At 59.6% G+C, this 20,783-nt stretch overlaps 6 protein-coding genes across 6 annotated transcripts; 4 read left to right on the forward strand and 2 right to left on the reverse strand.

Moving 5' to 3' along the window:
• Nucleotides 1–143: 143 nt before the first annotated feature.
• EHS24_005928 (uncharacterized protein) lies at nt 144–1,307 on the reverse strand (the record flags this gene model as incomplete). Its single annotated transcript, XM_028621404.1, has 4 exons — nt 144–790; nt 827–958; nt 1,006–1,130; nt 1,186–1,307. The coding sequence occupies 4 exons, from the start codon at nt 1,305–1,307 to the stop codon at nt 144–146; spliced, it is 1,026 nt and encodes a 341-aa protein (XP_028477856.1).
• A 376-nt stretch (nt 1,308–1,683) lies between these two features.
• YSH1 (endoribonuclease ysh1) lies at nt 1,684–4,205 on the forward strand (the record flags this gene model as incomplete). Its single annotated transcript, XM_028621405.1, has 8 exons — nt 1,684–1,949; nt 1,991–2,036; nt 2,082–2,173; nt 2,223–2,560; nt 2,603–3,585; nt 3,628–3,769; nt 3,813–4,021; nt 4,065–4,205. The coding sequence occupies 8 exons, from the start codon at nt 1,684–1,686 to the stop codon at nt 4,203–4,205; spliced, it is 2,217 nt and encodes a 738-aa protein (XP_028477857.1).
• An 847-nt stretch (nt 4,206–5,052) lies between these two features.
• Nucleotides 5,053–7,565, reverse strand: VPS1 (vacuolar protein sorting-associated protein 1; the record flags this gene model as incomplete). Its single annotated transcript, XM_028621406.1, has 10 exons — nt 5,053–5,101; nt 5,162–5,250; nt 5,295–5,372; nt 5,419–5,448; nt 5,499–6,907; nt 6,958–7,180; nt 7,221–7,280; nt 7,319–7,378; nt 7,429–7,470; nt 7,533–7,565. The coding sequence occupies 10 exons, from the start codon at nt 7,563–7,565 to the stop codon at nt 5,053–5,055; spliced, it is 2,073 nt and encodes a 690-aa protein (XP_028477858.1).
• Nucleotides 7,566–8,044: 479 nt separating this feature from the next.
• Nucleotides 8,045–9,136, forward strand: EHS24_005931 (uncharacterized protein; the record flags this gene model as incomplete). Its single annotated transcript, XM_028621407.1, has 4 exons — nt 8,045–8,484; nt 8,526–8,752; nt 8,796–8,973; nt 9,013–9,136. 4 exons carry the CDS (start codon nt 8,045–8,047, stop codon nt 9,134–9,136), a joined length of 969 nt encoding a protein of 322 aa, XP_028477859.1.
• Nucleotides 9,137–9,595: 459 nt separating this feature from the next.
• Nucleotides 9,596–13,076, forward strand: EHS24_005932 (uncharacterized protein; the record flags this gene model as incomplete). The annotated part of the gene is made up of 14 exons (XM_028621408.1): nt 9,596–9,707; nt 9,757–9,877; nt 9,947–10,326; nt 10,376–10,429; nt 10,468–10,927; nt 11,009–11,079; nt 11,120–11,245; nt 11,285–11,331; nt 11,392–11,631; nt 11,690–11,856; nt 11,947–12,038; nt 12,098–12,244; nt 12,298–12,560; nt 12,624–13,076. 14 exons carry the CDS (start codon nt 9,596–9,598, stop codon nt 13,074–13,076), a joined length of 2,733 nt encoding a protein of 910 aa, XP_028477860.1.
• A 4,982-nt stretch (nt 13,077–18,058) lies between these two features.
• On the forward strand, nt 18,059–19,069 carry EHS24_005933 (uncharacterized protein; the record flags this gene model as incomplete). Its single annotated transcript, XM_028621409.1, has 2 exons — nt 18,059–18,121; nt 18,233–19,069. The coding sequence occupies 2 exons, from the start codon at nt 18,059–18,061 to the stop codon at nt 19,067–19,069; spliced, it is 900 nt and encodes a 299-aa protein (XP_028477861.1).
• Between the last annotated feature and the right edge of the window lie 1,714 nt (nt 19,070–20,783).

The raw sequence follows: 20,783 nt of genomic DNA on the forward strand, positions 1-20,783 counted from the left end.
CAGAAGAGTTTATAGCTAGTAGTGACCAGGTGCATTGTTACCTAGACAAACGGCAGGCCCCGAGACCCACATGGCTGACATGGCTGTGACGGCTGTGATATATATATAAAAAACATGGTGAATGTATGCACATGTGACCCTCTCTATCCCTCCGTCTTCCAAAGTGCGGCACGCGAGCGCTTGGGCTTGCGCGTAATGTGGACTGACATGCCGTCGCCGTCGTCCTTGAGAGCCAGGACGACGCTCTCCTCCATCTGAGCGCCTGGGGGCGTACCAGCACCACCCTGCGTCTGAGCGAGCTTTTTACGCTGAGTAATGGCGCGCTTGGCAAAGCCGAAGCGGTCCTGGATGAACGAAATGGGGAGCTCGGGCGACTCGACGACCTGCTTGAACAGGTCAAAGGGAAGAGGGGCGTAGGCGGTAAGAAGGTGGGGGTTGGTGTGGAGGGGCGTGCCGTCGGCCATGAGCTGAGCGGGGAGGGCACGGAGGAGGAAGTCGAGCACCTCGTGACGCAGGCGGGTCGACCACTCGCCATACATGGCAGGAGCAGTGTCCCAGCCATCAGTGGCGGTAATAGGGGGTGCGCCGGGAATGTTGGAGCCAAAGGTGAATCCGTTGGATGGTATCCTTGCGCTCAGCCAGTGGATCAGCTCGCCGACGTTGGCCGCCGAGATGGACTCGGCCACAACAGAGTATGCACGCTGCTCGAGGTCGGGCATGGCGCCAAAGAGGTATGCCGTCGCGAGGACTGCGCGGGCATTCGAGGACGACACCAAGTGCAGTGAGGGGTCTGATGTCAGCCGAGCACCCGGTTACAATGGCTCACTGTAGAGGTGCTGGATAGCGACGTAGACGGCCTCCTCGGTAATGTTGTCGTCAGTGAACAGGAGCTGGACCGAGCCTCCGGGCATCGAGTTCATGAGCAGGTGCGCCAGGTAGGGGCTGCGAGCGAGGATCACTGGGGTACGATCAGCGGATGCTGTCAACGGCGACGGCCAAACTTACGGCGGTGGAGCTTGAGGGACGTGTTGAAGAAGGTGACCTGAACGTCTGCCCACTGCTGGTGACAGAAGCCTGCATTGAAGATGTAGCCCGAAAGGCCCACGGCGAAGGCGGTCGAAGCATCGACACTGCGGGGAAGCGGTTAGTACATGAGAGGAGGAGGGTTCACGGTTGCCAGCTCACGTCGAGCCTTTTGAGCTGCCGGCTTCGCTGGCGGTAGTGGGCTGCGTGGTGTCGATGGAGTGGTCGGGGACAGCACTCGACGAGCTGGTTGTCGTCGGCGTCGCCATACCAGGTGCGGCCATTGTGAGGTGACGGGGGGAAGGTGGGTGGAGGTGTGTGGGGGCGAAGGAAAGGGAAGCTGGGTGGGTTGAACGAGCAGAGTGCGCAATGCGAAATGCAATCGATTGCAATAGGGTACTAGGACTTCGTCGTGTTCACTGTCACCGGTATGGCCGTGCTGGCGATTGTCGTGTGGTGTGGTGAAGTGACAGATGAATGGAGGTGGAGAGAAGGGAAAAGTTGGGAATCGGCGTCACGAGATCGAGGAACAAGCGGCGGCGGCGAGTTGAATCTTGGAGGGTGATCGGCAACTGTCAACTCGTCCTAGACATTTCATCCCCTCTCTTCCAACCTCTCCCTCTTCCACCCATCCCTCCATCGCGCAACCCGGCAGCAGCAATGAGTCACCATCGCCGCCGCCATGCGCATCGCGCACAACCTGTCGTGGAGGTCGTCGCGCCAGGAGCAGGAGAGGACGCGCCGCAGCTCTCGGTGACCATGCTCGGCGCTGGCCAAGAGGTCGGACGCTCCTGCTGCGTCATCCAGCACCGTGGAAAGACGGTCGTCTGTGATGCCGGTCTACACCCAGCTTACCCCGGTCTCGGCGGTCTCCCCTTCATTGACGAGCTGGACTGGAGCACTGTCGATGCAATTCTGGTTACACAGTGGGTCACCGCTCCCCCCAAAACAGTTCGCTAACCGTCAGCTTCCATGTTGACCACGCCGCCGCTCTGCCGTACATCATGGAGAAGGTGAGTCTTGTCGGCTGCGCGGGACACGAGAAAGCTGACGATCAGACCAACTTTCGCGAGGGCAACGGCAAGGTGTACATGACCCATGCGACAAAAGCCATCTACGGCCTGACAATGATGGACACGGTCCGCATCAAGTGAGTCCAGCCAGAGTATCCACCACCAAAGCCCCGCTGACCTCCTCAGTGACCAGCATGCGGACGCTGCGGGACGACTGTACAACGAGGCAGACGTTCAGGCGTCATGGCAAAACACCATCGCCGTCGACTACCACCAGGACATTGTTGTGTCTGGTGGTTTGAGATTCACCCCTTACCACGCCGGACACGTTCTGGGAGCCTCCATGTTCCTCATCGAGATTGCTGGCCTCAAGGTGCTTTACACGGGAGACTACAGTCGAGAAGAGGACCGCCACCTGGTCATTGCCGAGGTACCCCCCGTCAAGCCGGACGTCATGATCTGCGAAAGCACGTTTGGCGTGCACACATTGCCAGACCGCAAGGACAAAGAGGAGCAGTTTACAAGTGGGTTGACACGCATGTTCAAATAGGAGCGCTAACCCTCAGCACTTGTGGGCAACATTGTGCGCCGAGGAGGCAAGGTCCTCATGCCCATCCCCTCGTTTGGCAACGGACAGGAGCTGGCATTGTTGCTGGACGAGTACTGGAACGAGCACCCAGAGCTGCAGGGCGTCCCCATCTACTTTGCATCTGGCTTGTTCCAGCGTGGAATGCGTGTCTACAAGACCTACGTTCACACCATGAACTCGAACATTCGCTCCCGCTTCGCGCGCCGTGACAACCCCTTCGACTTCAAGTATGTCAAGTGGCTCAAGGACCCCAAGCGTCTCGACCACCGCCAGCCGTGTGTCGTAATGGCCTCGGCGCAGTTCATGTCGTTTGGTCTCTCGCGTGAACTTCTCGAAGAGTGGGCACCAGACCCGAAGAACGGTGTCATTGTGACAGGTTACTCGATCGAGGGTACCATGGCGCGCACCCTCCTGGGTGAGCCCGACCACATCGACTCGCTGCGCGGTGGCAACAACATTCCCCGAAGGTGTACCGTCAAGGAGATTTCGTTTGGTGCCCACGTCGACTATGCCCAAAACTCCAAGTTTATCCAGGAAATTGGAGCTCAGCACGTAGTCCTCGTCCACGGCGAGGCGAGCCAGATGGGTCGTCTACGTGCCGCTCTGCGCGACTCGTACGCCACTCGCGGACAGGAGATCAACATCCACACCCCAAAGAACCTCGAGACATTGACACTCACGTTCCGCACCGAGCGTGTGGTCAAGGCTATTGGGTCTCTTGCCGAGCAGCGGGCCACCCACGGTGCCCCAGTACAGGGTCTGCTCGTCTCCAAGGACTTTTCGTACACTCTCCTCGACCCCAAGGACCTGCGCGACTTTACGGGTCTGTCAACGAGCTCTATTGTTCAAAAGCAGAGTATCCCCATGGGAGTCGACTGGAGCGTGGTGAGGTGGCACCTGGAAGGCATGTACGGCGAGGTGGACGACAGCGAGGATGCCGAGGGCCGTCAAGTGCTGACTGTAAGTTGGAAGCAACCGAACACTTTGCTGATACCGCCGCAGATCATGAATGCTATCAACGTCGTCCGCATGTCTGACGTCGAGGTCCAGATGCAATGGGTCTCAAACACCAGCAACGACATGATTGCCGACTCGGCGCTGGTCGTGCTGCTCGGTATCGATACCAGCCCGGCGACCGTGAAGAGTGAGTTGGTGCTGCTGCGAAAAGGAACTGACCGTCCCCCCAGTTACGACCAACCCTCACCCGCATGCGTGCCACCACCACCACTCGGGCGAGCAAAGCGCCGACTTTGACACGCTTTACATGTTCCTCGAGGCGCACTTTGGCGACGTGACAAAGCCAGCACAGACCGTCCCCGAGGGTAGCGAGGACGACCTGCTGGTGATGAAGGTGACTGTGGATGGCGTGATCGCGACCGTGGACCTGATCTCAATGGTGAGTGCTTGCGTTGGTGGCACATTAAGCTGACTCTGTACAGAAGGTCCAATGTGACCAGGATGAACTGCGGCAACGAGTCGAGTCGGTTGTCGAGATGGCGCTCACGACCATGACACCGCTGAGCCGTTTGTTTGCGGGTCAGGGACTGGAGGAGGTGCGCGAGTTGGAGGAGGAGCAGTAGAACCCCCATACCAGATGCACAATGTATATTCAAGTCGATGTGTGCGTGTCAATAGAAGGGGCGTGGGGGCTGGATGGCTGGTGGAAGTATTTTGCTGCTGGAGCATGAGGGCCTCAGAGCGCAGATGGTGCCCAGGAGCGGATGAGGATGCCTTCCCTCCAACCCATTTGCCTTCCCTCCTTGCCTCCTCGCCTTCCCTCTGGATTCATTGGGTTCATCTCCTTCCTCATTCACCCACATTACATCCTCTATCGCTGTACGAGATCCAGGACGGCGATGACGCGTGGTCTCTTACCGTTGTGGCCCCGCTTGCTCCTGCCCAAGGTATGTCTTGGTATCTTGTGCCGGGAGAATCCCTTGTTTTCACAGCACGGAAGCGTAGAACTAGTGTCGGCTAGCCGATGTTGTTCTGAACGTGTTCCGCCTGACGCACGCCGCGGAAGGATGAGTCAACAACCTCTGCGATGAGGGCGCCCAACAGATCCTCCTCAACCCCGCGCCGCGTTCTGCGCTTTGAGGACCCATGTGTATCTCAGATGCAATATTTATATCATTCTTTTAGTTTTGAGGCCATGTGGCGATGCGACAGAGCTGTCACCCCAGCTCGCGTCGCCATACTGATCCACTGGCCACTGCTGACTGAACGCAATCGGAAGATCCCCCGATAGGCAAAACGACGGGAAAATGAGAGTCATTTTCGGGGTTATAGTTCCGCTAGGTTCGAAAATATATTACGTAATTTAAATTTAGTCCCCCAAGTGGCACCCAGCCTTCCGACCTCGACATCGCCTCCGACGAGCTCAGTGGAACCGTCATGTACATGGAAATAATATTGAGAGCATCTAGACTAGACCGCAGCAATGATGGCCTCGCTCTTGGACAACGCCTCCACCATTCTGCTCTCGTTAGCGAGACTCACAAAAACAAAAGAGAACGGAGGGAAAGTGGAAACGTACCGGATGCACTCCTTGCGGCGGGCAACAACCTCGGGCGACTCCTTGAGCAGCTCTGCCAATGTCTCGTTGTTGTAAAGCTGCTCGAGAAGCTGGGACCATGTCAGCTGGCGTGTATTAACAAAGGACGACTCACCTGCTTCTGAAGGTTCTCCTTGGCAAAGCCGACGAGGTTGAGCATGACCGCCTTGGGGACCATGTCGATCATTTCACGCTGCGAAATGTCAGCTTTCACACTCTATATGCCATTCTATACTCACCTTGACAACGCCAAAGTAGCTCTGGATAAGCTGTGTGATGTGTCAGCAGGGGCCATTCCTAAGAACTCTTCTCCACCTACCAGCTTGATGACCTCGGTCTCCATCAGCTCGCGGTCGTTGAGCTGAGCCACAGGCTTGATGGTGGGGGGAGGAGCCTCCATGACGGAAGCGCCCTTGCGCTTGGGCTTGTCCTTTGAGAAGAACGAGCCAAAGAAGCTGTCGTCCTTCTTCAGGTCGACGTCAAGGTCCTTGCCGTTGTTGATCTGCTTCTTGGGGTCGACCTTCTCAGGAGGCTTGTTAGCGTTCAGGCGGTCCTGAACAAGAGCCATGGCCTTGTGGCCGCTGATAAAGTCCGGGTGAGTAGTGTTGACGTAGCAAGCCTGCATGGCGACCATGTCGGCAACGAGCTTGTTGGTGGGGTTCATGCAGTCCTTGAAGAAGCCAATGACGACCGAGTTGAACCGCTCCTTGAGCTCGGGGTAGCGCTTGAAGGTCTGGGTCTTGACGAGGATCTGGCCAAGGATACGAATGAGCTCGTCGTAGACGAGGGCGCAGCAGCGGAGAGCGGGCTCCTCCAGGCGGCGGATCTGCTGCTTGACGATAATCTCAAACGCGCTGGTGCCGACGAAGAGCGAGGGTGTCGAACCCGACGAGTTGTACAGGATGGTACGGATGTCACCGTCCTTGACCTGGTCGAAGGGGTCGATGCTCTTGACACCGTTGTTGAACAGCTCGTGGAAGACAAACGAGATACGGGCACCGCCGGAAAGTTCGTTGAGTGAGAGGTCGTTGGTGTTACCGTCGATCGCAGAGCGGAACTCGGAGCAGAACTCGGTAATGGTGGAGAGCACGACACTGCCGGGGTTGGTCTCGCCCATGGCACCACCAAGGGTTGCAAGCTCCTGCGAGTACTTGACGAGCTGCGACGAGATGCGCTGCTTGATGTCCGGCAGGGTGTTGCGGATGTGGTGCATGAGGATGATGTTGAGCTTGCGGGCGAGCCAGGGGGTACCGCAGTACTGGGCCTTGCTGGCGTAGCTGGCGTGGTTCTCAAAGAACCTCTTCTCGTTTTCGAGAGCCGAGGCGATGGAACGCGACTGATCAATGTCACGCTGGCCACGGTTGACGACGGGGACGTAGCCGAGGCGGAGAGGAATGACACGGCCAGCGAGAATGTCGACAACGTCGGTACCCTGGTCCATCAGGTCGACTTTGGTGAGAACACCAATGGTACGGGTACCCTCGGGGTCGACCTCGCGGGCGAGCTTGAGACCGTCCGAGTTGGCCAAGTCGGTGTTGGCGGCGGTGACAGCAAGGATGATCGCGTTGGGCTTGGAGATGTAACGGTTGAGCATGTCGCGGATCTGCTTCTCAATGTCACGGGGCTGGTCACCGACGGGGACCTTGGTCAAACCGGGAAGGTCCACAAGGGTGAGGGTGAGGACATTGGGGGAGAAGATGCGGAGGTTGATGGGGTTGGGCGAGATACCTGTCTTCATCAGTAAACGCACACAGGTGTCAGTTCAAAAGGGCACTTACCAGCGTTCTTGCCGGTCATCTTGTCGGTGTCGCGGACAATCTCCTCGCGAATCTTGTTAAAGTCGTGGAACTTCTGGCCGGGAAGGTGCAGGAACTCTCCCCACTCGTCGGGGTTGTTCTCGTTCACCTGGACCTTGGCCATGGCATCCTCGGGCTTCTCATCCTCCTTCTTGTCGCCGTTGGCGGGCTTGCTCGCTGCCGGACGGTTGATGAGCTGGAGAACCTGAATGTCAGCAAGGTGCGCTATTGGCGTATGGGCTTACCAGAGGGCGACGGGTCACAATACCGGTACCACGGGGCAGGAAGTCGCGACCGACAATGTTCTACTGGATCAGCGGATATCGGTTTCGAATGTGCTCACCTCGAGGACGGACGACTTTCCACTGGACTGGGAACCGATGACAGTGATCTGGGGCAGATCCTACAGCTGTTAGCTCGTTTCCTCTCTCACTGTCAGCGCGTGAGACTTACAATGTTGTTCTGAACACCAATGGACGCAAACACGTCTTGGAGCTGTGCGCACAAGTCAGCTCGGAGCTCCATCACAGCGCGCGCGGGGCGCGGCCTGTACCGACCTTGTTGACGAGGGCGATGAGCTGGTGATCCATCTTGGCAACTCTATCGGTCTCGTTCCGTTCGTCAAATAGCTGGTAAGGGTCAGCATATGGGGTGAAGCGGCGAGTTTGAACTCGTATTGTGTCGCGCGACTTAGCGTTTGGAGCGCTGTCGCTGCGCCAAGCGCGCTCGTGGTGCGACTTGCACTGACAAGAGTTTAGGTGTGTCGTGCGTACGCTGTTCGTTACACTAGGGTTGTACCGGGGGTGTTTTCAGTCGTGATAAGGCGGGAGATGCGGTGGAAGGATTAGATGTGTTGAAGATGAGAGATGAATGGAGATGGCGCGCGCGGCTTCGTGGAAGGACGAGCGAGAGCAGTGCCCGTGACGACACGCCACCCAGTCGGCGGGCGGTGGGCCTGGGCCACTTTTGCTTCCGTCCTTCCACGCCAGCGTTCGTGCCGTCCGTTTATTTCGAGTGGAGGGGCATCACAGCTCTCATCAACATATCCACCAGGTCACAACACCCCACCATGCCGTACATCTCCACAGAGGCCCTGGTGGGAGCCGCACTCATCGTCGTCCTCGCCTTTGGATACCAGTACACATCCACACCCAACACAGACGGCTCACAGTCCGCCAGCAAGAAGAACAAGAAGAACAAGAAGAAGAAGTCAAAGGGTGGCGCCGCAGATGAACCCTCCTCCATCCCTGCGAGCGAGATCGAGTCCGATGCCCCCCAGTCCACCAAGAAGAACAAGGGCAAGGGCAAGGGCAAGAATGTCGCCGCCGTCGCTCCTGTAGTCCAGGTGGTGAAGGCTCCCTCGCCTTCACCGTCGCCGACGCCGACGCCTGAACCCGTGGCCGCTCCCTCCTTTGCCGACGCAGCGGCTGGGGGCCAGAGCAAGCCCAGCAAGCCCAGGACACTGGCTGAGAAGCTTGTTCCCAAGCCTCGCAAGACCAAGGTTGACGAGTACGTATATGCGCGCCTCGGTCCGCGTCTAACGTACACAGCATGCTCGAGCCCGAGGACCGCGCACCCCACCTCGCTCGTGTGATGAAGATTGCGCCCACCGCCCCTCCTCCGTCTGCCTTCGCGTCGAATGACCGTGTCGAGAAGTTTGAGGATGACTATGAAGACTCGGACTCGGACTCGGGCTCGGCCACGGAGGACACTCCAGCTCCAGCTCCAGGCGCCAAGCGCCAGGACGATGGGTGGAACGTTGTGGCTGCCAAGAAGAGTGGGTGCCGAAGCCTTTCCGAGTATCCGCTAACGATGTGCAGAGCCCGTGTCGATCGGCATCGGTGGAAGCTCGGCTCCTGTTGTGCACAACACGTACGACGGCCAGACCAAGATCCAGCGCAAGAACCAAAAGAAGAATGAGGTCAAGAAGGCTGCAAAGGCGGATGCCGAAGCAGACCGACTCCGCCGACTGGCCATGCACAAGCGTGACCTCGAGCGGTGAGCTGTTCGAAGTTCTACAGCAAGCTGACGACCCAGTGAACGTATCAACGAGATTTACTCGCAGTCGAAGCAGAAGAAGGTCACCAAGCAGTTTGGAAAGGTGGTTGGTGGTGGCTCCACGGCGAGTGTCAGCGACTCTGGCAAGCTGGTGTGGGATTAGAGGACATGGTGATACGGGGATTATCCTTGAGCATGGGAGAAGTAAGAGTGAGACATTAGCACATGCATGGTTGAAAGCTATGGAGAGATGGGCAGCGACGTGTCTGCTGCAGTGGACGTGTCGGTAGTCTGTGATCTGTGACGTCACGGGCGGGGAAGGCCGGCTACGGTGTGTGTGTGTCGCCCAGCTGCACACTTCCGTTGCCCATGGACCGGAACTTGGTTCCACGGAAATGCCCCGTACTCACCGGACCAACAACCAACACCACCACGCACAGCTCCTGGGCATGCTCTGGCGCATGCATTCACGCGTTTACCCCACATACCCATCTCTGCTTGTTCGTAACGACCCCGCGTCGTCTTCCCCGCGTGCCCCGGGAACGCGTGGGCATCATTTAAGACAATGACACCCAGTGTTGCTTGACCTCTTCTTCCCCCATCACCGTCCCTCCTCGCCCCCATGCTCAGAACACCCCGCTCTCCGCTCGTACGCGTCTTGGCGCGTGCGCGCCGCTACCACGACGACGCCAGCTTTGGCTACCGTGTGCCCACCAAGTACACTCTTCCCGAGTGTGAGTTAACCCCCTGCTTGCTGCTCTGGCCACTGACCGTCACGGTCAGACACGGAGAAGGAGCTCGCCAACCGCAACACCAACGCTGCTCTGCTGCGCTATGTGGAGATGGTCCGTCGCCACGGCCACCGCGCTGCACAGGTGGACCCGCTCGACTTGATGGAACGCGAGTGAGTACGGCTTTGCCACCCTGGGCCCCCCGCAGTGCGGCCCCGCTGACCCCCACCCGCCTCCCCCAGCCCTGTGTCTGCCCTTGACCCATACCGCTATGGCCTCGACGACAAGACAGAGTACCCACTCAGCGGTATCCTTCACCTCGAGCAGTCGCCTGCGTCGCGTGCCGAGGCTGGCGAGGGTACTGATGTGACGCTCCCGCTGAGCGACATTCGCTCGCACCTCATGGGCGTGTACGTCGACCGCATCGGCTACGAGTTCCAGCACTCTCCCGTCAAGGACGAGCGCCTGTGGTTCTCCCATCTCCTCGAGACACACCAGGCGTCGCCCGTCCTGGAAGGACCTGTCACGCCCGAACGTCGCCGTCGTCTCTGGGACCTGCTCTCGCGTTCCGAAGAGTTTGACCGTTTCATGGGGAAGAAGTTCCCCAACCTCAAGCGCTATGGTGGGTGACTGATCCTTTGGAGTTGTAACTAACCCGCCAGGTTGTGAAGGAGCAGAGAGCATGCTTCCGGCTCTGGACACTTTGTTTGAGCTTGGCGCGAATGGTGAGCTGTTGTGTACCACTCCGTCTAGCTAACATCAGCCGGTCTCGCCTCCATTGTCGTTGCCCTCCCGCACCGTGGTCGGCTGAACTTGCTCACTGAACCCACCCTCTTCGGCTACGACCCCAAGGCCCTCTTCTCCAAGGTCCGTGGCGCGCCCGAGTTTGACCCCTCGACGGCTCCGGGTGCGTCTGGCGATGTTATCAGCCACCTTTCTGCCATCCGCAACGTCGAGTATGAGGGAAAGCCCATCAAGGTGGAGATGCTCCAGAACCCGAGCCACCTCGAGGCCGTCAACCCCGTCGCCCTGGGTGTCACGCGTGCCAAGCAGATGAGCCTGCTCAAGTCGTCGCCGGCCGAGTGTCAGCTCGGCGACCGCGTCCTGTGTGTCCAGCTGCACGGCGACGCGGCCTTCTCCGGCCAGGGTGTTGTAGCTGAAAGCCTCGGACTGAGCGGTCTGCCCCACTACAGCAGTGGCGGCACGGTCCACATTGTTGTCAAGTGAGTTGACGAACCGCGGAACGATCTGACAGGCAGCAACAACATTGGCTACACTACGCCTGCCACATTCTCGCGCTCGAGCGTCTACGCGTCAGACATTGGCAAGATGATCGGCAGCCCGATCCTCCATGTCAACGGCGACCACCCGGAAGGTGAGGGCGGTTGTTAGAAGCGTGTGCTGACAGGCCCCAGCCGTCATGCGTGCCGTCGATGTTGCGTTCCAGTACCGCCAGAAGTTCCGCAAGGACATTATCATCGACCTCATCTGCTACCGCCGCTGGGGCCACAACGAGCTGGACGAGCCTGGTTACACACAGCGTAGGTTACTCCCATTTTCCCGAAGGCTCTAACCTTCAGCCCGTATGTACGAGAAGATCCGCTCGCGCAAAGTCGGTGCCCGAGCTGTACGAGGAGCGTCTTACGGTACGTGCGGTCTGTAGGGTCCAAAACGCTGACGGTTTCAGACCGAGGACGTCCTCAGCGCCGAGCAGGCCAAGGCCGCTCGCGAACGGTACCAAGCCGACCTGGGTGCGGCTCTGGAGGATGTCGGCAGCTACACGGCCAAGTCTGAGATGCTCGAGGGCAAGTGGAACGAGATGGTGTGGCCGGCGTCCAAGGAGGCCGACCCGGACCCGGAGACTGGTCTCCCTGTCGACCGCCTTGCCAATGTCGCCAAGACCAGTGTGACGCTTCCTGCAGACTTTGTGAGTAACTGTGCTCTGTGCGATGGGCTCCAAGGCGGTACGGCTAAAACAGGTACAGAACATCCACTCGCGCCTGAACCGTCACGTCAAGGCCCGTCTCAAGGGTCTCGAGGGCAAGGTCGACTTCCCTACGGCCGAAGCGATGGCGTTTGGCACGCTGCTCGAGGACGGGATCGACGTCCGGATCTCTGGCCAGGACGTCGGCCGCGGAACCTTCTCTCAGCGGTGAGTGTGTCTTGTGGCTCGTCTGGTGTGTGCCCGGCCGCGGGGCGTCGGGCGGAGCCGACATGCATACCTTTGCTGACGCCATCGAAGCCATGCCATGTTTGTCGACCAGAAGGACGAGTCGTGTTATGTGCCTCTCAACGACTCGCTCAAGGCCCCTGGCCGGCTTGAGCTCGCTAACAGTAAGTCGAGGCTGGGCGCAATGAGGACCACCGTGGTCGCCGCTAACGGCCGCGCCCAGGCTCGCTGAGCGAGATGGCAGTTCTCGGGTTCGAAATCGGCATGTCGTGGGCCAGCCCGCGCCTCCTGCCCATCTGGGAGGCGCAGTTTGGCGACTTTAACAATGGCGCGCAGAGCATGATTGACACGTTCCTCGTGGGAGCGCAGGGTGAGCCCATGAGACGAGGACCGAAAGCGCAGAATGATAACGGTGTGTAACAGCCAAATGGTTGAAACAGAGTGGCCTGGTCATGCTCCTTCCTCACGGGTACGACGGTGCGGGGCCCGAGCACTCGTCGTGCAAGATTGAGCGCTTCCTGTCGCTGTCCGATGACGGCGCTGCGTTCCCCGTGCACGACGTCAACTTGATTGTCGCCAACCCGTCGACCCCGGCGCAGCTGTACCACCTGCTGCGCAGGCAGGTCAACCGCAACTTCCGCAAACCGCTCGTGGTGGCGTCTCCGAAGGGTCTGCTGAGGTCGCCGGTGAGTGCCACTCGACGCCAGTTGTGCCCTAATGCACGCAACAACTGACAAACGCGACCACAGGCAGCTGCGTCCCCGCTCGCCGACATGGGACCCGAGACGCGGTTCCAGCCCGTTCTCGCTGACGATGTCACGGACGCGCAGAGGGTCGTCCTCTGCTCCGGCAAGCACTACTACACCCTCTCCGACGCGATCAAGGAGCGGGGCGGCGGTGACGCAGCGGGCATTTCGCTCGTGCGGGTCGAGGAGCTGTCCCCCTTCCCCTCTGCGGCGCTGGCCAAGGTGCTTGCGCAACAGAAGCCCGACGCCGTCGTCAGCTGGGCGCAGGAGGAGCCCGAGAACCAAGGTGCATGGAACTTTGTGCGGCCCCGCCTGGACGCGCTGCTCGCTGCGCGCGGGGCACAGCCCGCGAGCTATGCGGGCCGCAAGGCCGCCCCGACGACGGCGACGGGCGTGGGCGCGTGGCATAAAGCGCAGACGGAGGAGATTGTCACTGCTGCGCTGGGCCCGAAGTGAGGGGGAGAGGAGTCAGAAGAAGGTTGCACTGTAGAACGAGACAACGGGCCCACATGCACGACCGCTATGCCAAGAGCGACTGCCACGGTAGTCACCCGGGACGATGCACTGTGGAATGAAGGACGGGGAAGAGCGTCACATAAGGAACCTAACCTACACCCAAAGCAGCGCTGCAAAAAGCGGACGGTAGTCACCCGTGACTCTCCACAGCACATGACACTTGACACTTGCGTCCCAGCTCCTCCTTTCCATGAATTAGACTGTGGTGCAACAACCTCTGACATTACAATATATGTGTCACCGGCCGCTGCCAAGACGACGGGCATGCAAGGAACCCGCCCAATGTAAGTACAATGTCTGAAGGCATAGCGGCTCTTTACCTGCCTGCCTGCCTGGCCAGGAGGATCCCGAGCGCTGGCGCGCTGAGAGCCCTTTCTAGGTTCTAGGTGGGGTTGGAGGATCGGGCCGACCGACTAACACACACACCACCACCGCCGCCGCCGTTAGAATTGATATTCTGTGGCAGAGATCTGCTGGGTTGTGCCTGCCTCTCTTGGCGCGTCATTTGTGGCACCCGGGGTACTGTACAGTACTGTACCCAACCAAGCAAGCGCGAGACAGGGGGAGACATCGGGCAAATGTCCGTCCGTCCGTCTCTGGCTTGGCGGGTGGCGGTGACATTGAGATGGAGATTGAGATTGAGATTGAGATTGATTTCGCGTGGTGGTGGTGCTGGGTGGTGTACTGTGCACCGTTCCTCGCCGTTGCCGTTGTTTCGTTATTGGAGATAAATTCCATGCCTTTCTTCTTTTTTCTCTTTTTTTTCCGTGTCTTGGATTTTCCATGTCGCGTGTATTGACAGAAGACGGAAACGGTCCAACGTGGCGGCGGTGTTTGCGGCGGTGTTGTGGTGCTGTCGTGCTGTCGTGTTGGTGTTGCTCTTTCAGGAGGTGGGGGAGGGGACAGTATACACGAGACAAGATGAATGGCCCCTTTCCCCAAGACAAGACGATGTAATGTCCGTGTTGCGCTAACGAGTACGTACCTGCATGGGCAGTGTTGCGAGGTTTGACCACCGGGTGTGGGCTGTTCGTTGCGGTGGTGGTGGTGCGTTGCTGGGCGGGGTTTGGTCGTTTAATTGTCCAAGCGGGAGGATATGAAGCACGACGTCCGTCCGTCCGTCCGTCCACCGCTACATCCGACCTTGTAAGACATGTGCCACACGGTGTCATGGACGCTCCCACTCCACAACAGAATCGCTTTCGGTGTCGGTTGTCGTTTTCGTTGTCCGTGTCTTGTCCTGGTGGGTGTGTGCAGGCACCGGATGGGTCATGAACCCCCACCAGCGGCTGTTGGCAAAGACAAACGCACAATCCGTACAATCCACAATCCACAATCCACATTCCACACGCCCACCGCTTCCATCTCTACACTGACTGCCGGTGGCTGTGTGTATCTTTGCAACAAGTCTCGGTTCGAGACGTGGTCTCGCCGACGAGTCTGGAGTCTGGGACGATCTTGGCGTGTGGACAAGAATAGATGCGTGGGACGTGCTTTGTGGGTCATGGAATGGGAGCTGGGTGCTCGTCAGATCAGTAGGGGGGACAGACACCACATGGGTTGCGGAACATGTTCCAGGCAGGCAGGACACAATACAATTACAATACAGTTATACTCCCCAATCTCTACCGACGTTCTAGTCCATTCGCTCGCGTATGGCGGTATATGTGCCTGCCTGCTCACCACAGAGAGAGAGAGTGTGTGTGTGAGAATAAGTTAAAGGACAGACGGTTCCTCGCGAAACAATGAATATGCGACCGAAGCGAACATGCGCGACATGACAACCACCGCCGACACCCGCGAAGAGGTCCCGATTCCAGCGCTCCACGAGAGTATGTAGTGTCCGGCCAGGCCTGGCCTGGGTGGACGATCTGGTCGGACACAGTCATATGAGCTGTGGTGGTCGTTGGCTTGGCCCGGTGCAGATCAGATCCTCCAATATATTGCACGCCCACCCATTCCTGGTGCGACGCCTGGGGCATGGGTTGTATCCCCGGGTTTTGTATGTGTGTTCTCTTGAGAATCTGGTATACCTTGTGACTTTGCCAAACGGAAAGGGCGGGCCTGATCGCTGACACTGACACTGACACACTACTACCGAACCCCCATGGACGCTGCCGTGAGACCTCTTTTGCATTTGGCGGGTGCCTCGAGCGAGTGGAGCGGCGCGGAGTGGAGAGGGCCCGGCAAGACAGGGTCTGAACCAAGACGACACATGGGATTATCACCCAGTGAGCGTCCCTGAGGAAGATGAGAACGAGAGAGATGGACGTTGCGGGCAGCGGCCGAGAGCGCGGGGGAACAAGGAGGCATTCATGTCCATTTCTTGGTGGATCGGTGGCTTACCGTCATCACCATCCCCATCGGGGTTTGTTGCCGCAAAGCGTACAGCGAGGTTGACGAGAAACACACACGGACGAGAGCAGGACCGCCGCCGCCGCTTTTCTCCACCGCGTCCGAGTTGCTCGTTTGGTACACGGTCCCGGAGCGGACTGTCTGTGTGTCGCGGGGCGAGCGGCCGAAATGGACTCTGGATAACTCCTCTGCAAATGTTCTAATTGATCGCCTCGCGCGTCCGCATCGCGATCACGGACGGAAAAAACGCCAAAGTATAGTTCAAAAAAACGCCTCACACCTCACACACCTCATGAGTCGGCGGTCATGTCGGGCGCCGATACGCACTGGGTTGCTTACGGATTGGCCAGGGGTGTGGGTGGATAAGGGCCCAAAAAACACAGGAAGCGGCAGGGCGAGAACGGCCACGGACGGCTGGCCGTTGGCCGTTGGGTTGCAAGTATAGTGTGTGTTTCGTTCTTTCTGGCCTCTGGCTGCTGCAAAACGCGGCCGCGCACGAGAGACGGCAGCGGCAGGTGCCGGCGGTAGAGAGTGCCCAGCTGACGGAAAACCAAGGCCTTGTTTGCATTTTGGCTTTCAATCGGGTTTTGGTTTTTGGGGGACCAACGGCGGACATGTGTTATCAGTAGTGGAAAATGGCGTCCCATTCATTACGTTTGGATTACAATGCTCGCTCGCGGGCTGCCGCCAAAACGTGCGGTGCCCGCCATGTGCTGCGCTGCGGCGTCCGCACAAAGATGTGTTCAGCCGTAGTCGCTGCATCAGCGTTTAGCGCAAGGGATCTGCAAGCGAGTGGCACGAGTCGAAATGTCCTGTTTTGATGGCTCGCAGGCACCACACCACACTGTACACTCTGACCATGCGCGCTGCACCACCACTGGGCCCACTTTTGTTTGCGGGCGACGGATCCACGGAATGGGCGCCATGTCAGCGTGAGAGACAGATGACTCAGAGATGACCAAGGGGTCGCGGCCGCGGAGAGGGGATCTGGGGGCATGGGAACAAGGTGTGAGCGAGGCATGTGGAGCGGATTGCAAAGGGGCAGAGTGATTGCCCGGTGACTGTAGGAGGGTCCAGATGTGCAGGGAACCTGGCAAGGGGGAGGCAGCAGGAGCAGGAGCAGGATCGCAGGAGCAAGCGAGCCAGCAGACGGAGAGAGAGCTGCTGCCAGCAGTCCACTCCTGCTGATTATATCGGGCCCATGGGATTGTCCGAAATGTCAGTAGTGCTGATGAGATAAATTATAGTCCCGACCAGCCAAACACGTCCATGGTCATGTCGCCCCCTATACTCCCAGCGGCGACACGTGCACACCTCGGCCGCGGCCAGGCAAGGCGCCAAACCGAGCTCGGTCGCGGGCCCGGGTGGGTGGGTGTGATGCATTTGTATATGAGCGAGTTTGGGGGGAGGGGGAGGGGGAGCAACAGCAACAGGATGGGGTGCAGAGGCGCAGGTGTTGACAGAGAGCAACGAGCGCAACGACTGCCGATGCGGACGATGGACGGGGTGGGGGGTGGCCACATGGACTCTGTAGAGATCACACAGAACACTGACGACGACGGTGATGGTCTCTCCTGTCCTCTCCTCCTGTCCTCGCCCGTGAGCGGGGTTTCCGTGGCATGCAAAGGCGTGCACCCAGCGGTTGATAAGCCATTTCCGTGCGCTGGCTGACCGGTCAGACCTGACACAGTGCTGGCACAAGGCACCCGGGCGTGCACCCGGCCTCGGGACCGGCCGACCAGGTTTGCGGTCATGCTGCTGCTGCTCGGCACGGTCGCTTCAAAGGGGGGGGGGGCAGCAAGGTGCAATGCATATATGCAAAACAGTATCCCATCTGCACAGGTAATCCGCCTCGGCGTCGGGGAGTCGGGCAGCTGCTGCATGGGTGACACGCTCTGCTCTGCTCTGCTCTGCTCTGCTCTCTGGGTGCGGTGACCGCAGCGAGACACAGGGGGAGGGCAGAAGACGGAGAGAGGGAGAGATCTCAGACGAGCCCTCTCTGCTCCTCCACCAAGACACCGCACTGCATTCCACGACGCAAGCACGCACGCCCTCTCTGCGGACCCCCGATGCTGACAGAGATAGAGAGGGGGAGAGAGCGAAATGGATGAGAAAGTTGATTAGAGAGCATGTGTGCGGTGGGTCCTGGGGGGGAGGGTGGCTCTGGTCTCTCGGTTCCGGCGGCCGTTCTGGTGCTGGCGCGGGGACGGCGGCCGAGATCCGCCGCGCAACAAGAAACAGAAAATGGTGTGGTGACGCTGACCTAACGAGGTAGGCCACAGACGCACAGGGTAGGGGGGGGGGGGGGGGGGGGGGGGGGGTGCATGCAGGCGGACAGGGTGCAGCTGCAGCTGCTGCAGGAATACGCCTGCGGGCAGCCGCAGGAGGAGAGGAGAGGAGAGGAGAGGAGGAGACTGGTGGCCTGGTGGGTCAAAAGAGGATTCCCCCAGTGACCTATATTAAGAGTGGTCCACAAACGACAAAGAAACCAGTTGCCGTTTCCAATCTCTTTGCACCGTCCACTCTCTCACTCATCACCATCTACCACTACCACCACTACCACCACCATGGACGCTCTCACAGCGCCCCTCATCGACCCAGTCGCAGCCGACAAGGCAAACAACATCTTTGTGAGCACACCCACACCCACCCACCCCGTCCGCCACCAACCACCACCCCCACCCCACCCCACACCTCCGCCACTCCATCCACACAAAACCACATGCTGACCCTCCCCGCAGCAGAACGTAGCTCCCTCGTGGGGAAACTACCTCTACCAGAACGTCCTGCCCAACCTCGGCACAGACTGGCTCCTCAACGCCAACCTCGGCAACGGCGGTAACAACAACAACAACGCCGCCGCTGCCGCCTCGCCGACCACCGATCTCTTCAGCGCCGCGGCCGCTGCCAACGCCGCCGCGTGGGGTGCCCCCAGTGCCCAGCAGCAGCAACAGCAGCAGCAGCCCATGCTCGGCCAGCCTGGTCCCAGCAACTACTACATGAACTACTATGGCGGCTCCATTGCCCCCTCGCTGCTTGCCCCCAGCACTACGGGCTCGGGAACGCCGTCGGGCACCTCGGGCATTTCACCGTCGTCGCTCGACATGGTCGACAAGATTGTTGCCAGCCCGTCGCCCATGGCGTCTGCCGGCGGCGCGTCCCCAACGAGCATGCACCACCACCCCCACCCCCACCCGCGCGGCATGTTTGGGCGCACGCACTCTGTCGACTCGGACGCCGACGGCGAGGTCGACCCGGAAGCCGAGACGCGGAGCGAGCACAGCCAGCACTCGGACCTGCACGACCACGACGAAGGCGTCGAGCGCGACGGCATGATCTGGGGCATGAAGGTGGACGAGTACCGCGCGCTGTCTGCCCGCGAGCGCAAGCGTGTGCGCAACCGCATCTCGGCACGCACCTTCCGCGCCAAGCGCAAGGAGCACCTCAGCTCGCTCGAGTCCACCCTCGGCGCCAAGGACCTCGAGATCAGGCTCGCCCACGAGGAGAACACCCGTCTCCGTCGCGAGCTTGCCGAGATGAAGCGCCGTCTGCAAAAGTACGAGAAGAAGCCCTACTGAGCAGAGGCGAGGCGATGCCTGCCCCCGATGCCCGAGCGCGCATACCGACCCCGGAAGCGAGCCCGCGAGCAACGCAACGCAACGCAACGCAACACAACACGGCGGTGCGCGCTAGGAGATACCCAAGCAACCCCGCCATCGTCCCATTCAAGCATGATACCATCACACCCCATTTTTCGCATATTACCATGGCACCCACACCCACCCCGCCTGCACCGCTCTGCTGCCAAGGGGTGCCCAGGACGCCGAGCCGTGTAACCCAAAGGTGCCCGCCGGTGCCCGTCGGCGGCCTGGTGCCAAGCCATCCAACCCCACTCTCTTCTCCCACTCCCCCGACTGTGTGACTACCACGCCATGATACCTATTTGACAGGCGCCCCCCCTCTTCTTCTCTTTGTACATTACGTGTAGCGATAATAGTATGCATACCGGCTTTCCCATGCCGAGGACTTGAACATGACAACGGCTGCTATGGTCGCTGCAGTGGTGGCGATGGGATTCCCGCGCAACCTGGGGGGGCTGGGGGAAGAGGTCTGATCCGAGGCCGAGGGCGTGGCGTATTTCGACGGGTTTGACGCTCAGGGCACCACGGCGAGATAAAATATCCAGAGACTGATGATTTCATGGCTTCGGTGTCCGAACCCTGTCTCTGTTGCGCACATTTCTCTCTCTGCTGCTGGCATGGCATGCATGGGGGGGGAGTCTCTTTGGCAGCAACGGAAAAACTCGCAAGGCAGAGCAGTGTGCACACTGCTCTGCCTACACGACACCGAGCCAAGCATGTGCAGGGTGTGCACCACTCTTGCTATCGCCTGGAGTGGCACGTTCTCTCGCTGCCCGCCGGTCAATTCGGTGTGTGGCCTCGCTGTTCCACTCGCATCTCCCACTCCACATGAAAGCCGCCGGCCTTGTCCCGGATGTGCAAAGGGGTGGCTCCGTTTCCTGTGGGACGGTGTCGCTATGTCAGCGCAGGTGCCATGCAGCTCTCTCTCTCTCTCTCTCCCTCGTTCGGAGAGATGACACACAGAGGGCAGTCCCTCGGCACCGAAATGACCACGGGCGCCACGCAGCATCTCTGCACCCACCCACCCACCCACCCACCCACCTCCTCGTCCTCTGCATGTGAGAACAATGCATAAGCCAAAGGCATGCACGCCTCCACCTCCGCCGCCGCCGCCCCGGACGCCGGCAGCTAGCGAGGCAGCGCGTCGGAAGCGACACACACTTTGCTGCTGCTGCTGCTGCTGCGACTGACCGTCGGCCACGCTCGGGACAACTTGCCTCCACCCGCTTGTCACCCGTCTGACATAACCACACGCGCAACAAGAGGGAAATAGAAAAAAGGAAAAAAAGAGACAAAAACACCTCACACCCCGCAAATACCGCCCCCACCCCCCCCCCCCCGTGCCCGCCAACGGCGCCGACCGCGCGCCGTATAACTCTTGTGCCGTGATCACAGCTGGTCATCATTCCCGGCATCCATGAGATTCCGTGACATGTGTCCATGACACCGGTGTTGACCGTCCACTCGTGATGCACCATGACAACAAGCCAACCTGACCAAACGGCCGAGTCGCATGGCTGACCGCTCGGGGCTGCGCTTTGGGCCCATTGTACCATGGTCGCCATCGACGACACTTGTCCTGGAAAAAGCCTGGTAGTTATTTCGGACATGTGCTCCACCTCCACAACCTCCACCACAGAGTACAGAGATC

This window comes from Apiotrichum porosum (assembly GCF_003942205.1).
Source record: "Apiotrichum porosum strain DSM 27194 chromosome Unknown scaffold_3, whole genome shotgun sequence".
NCBI classification, from domain to species: Eukaryota; Fungi; Basidiomycota; class Tremellomycetes; order Trichosporonales; family Trichosporonaceae; genus Apiotrichum; species Apiotrichum porosum.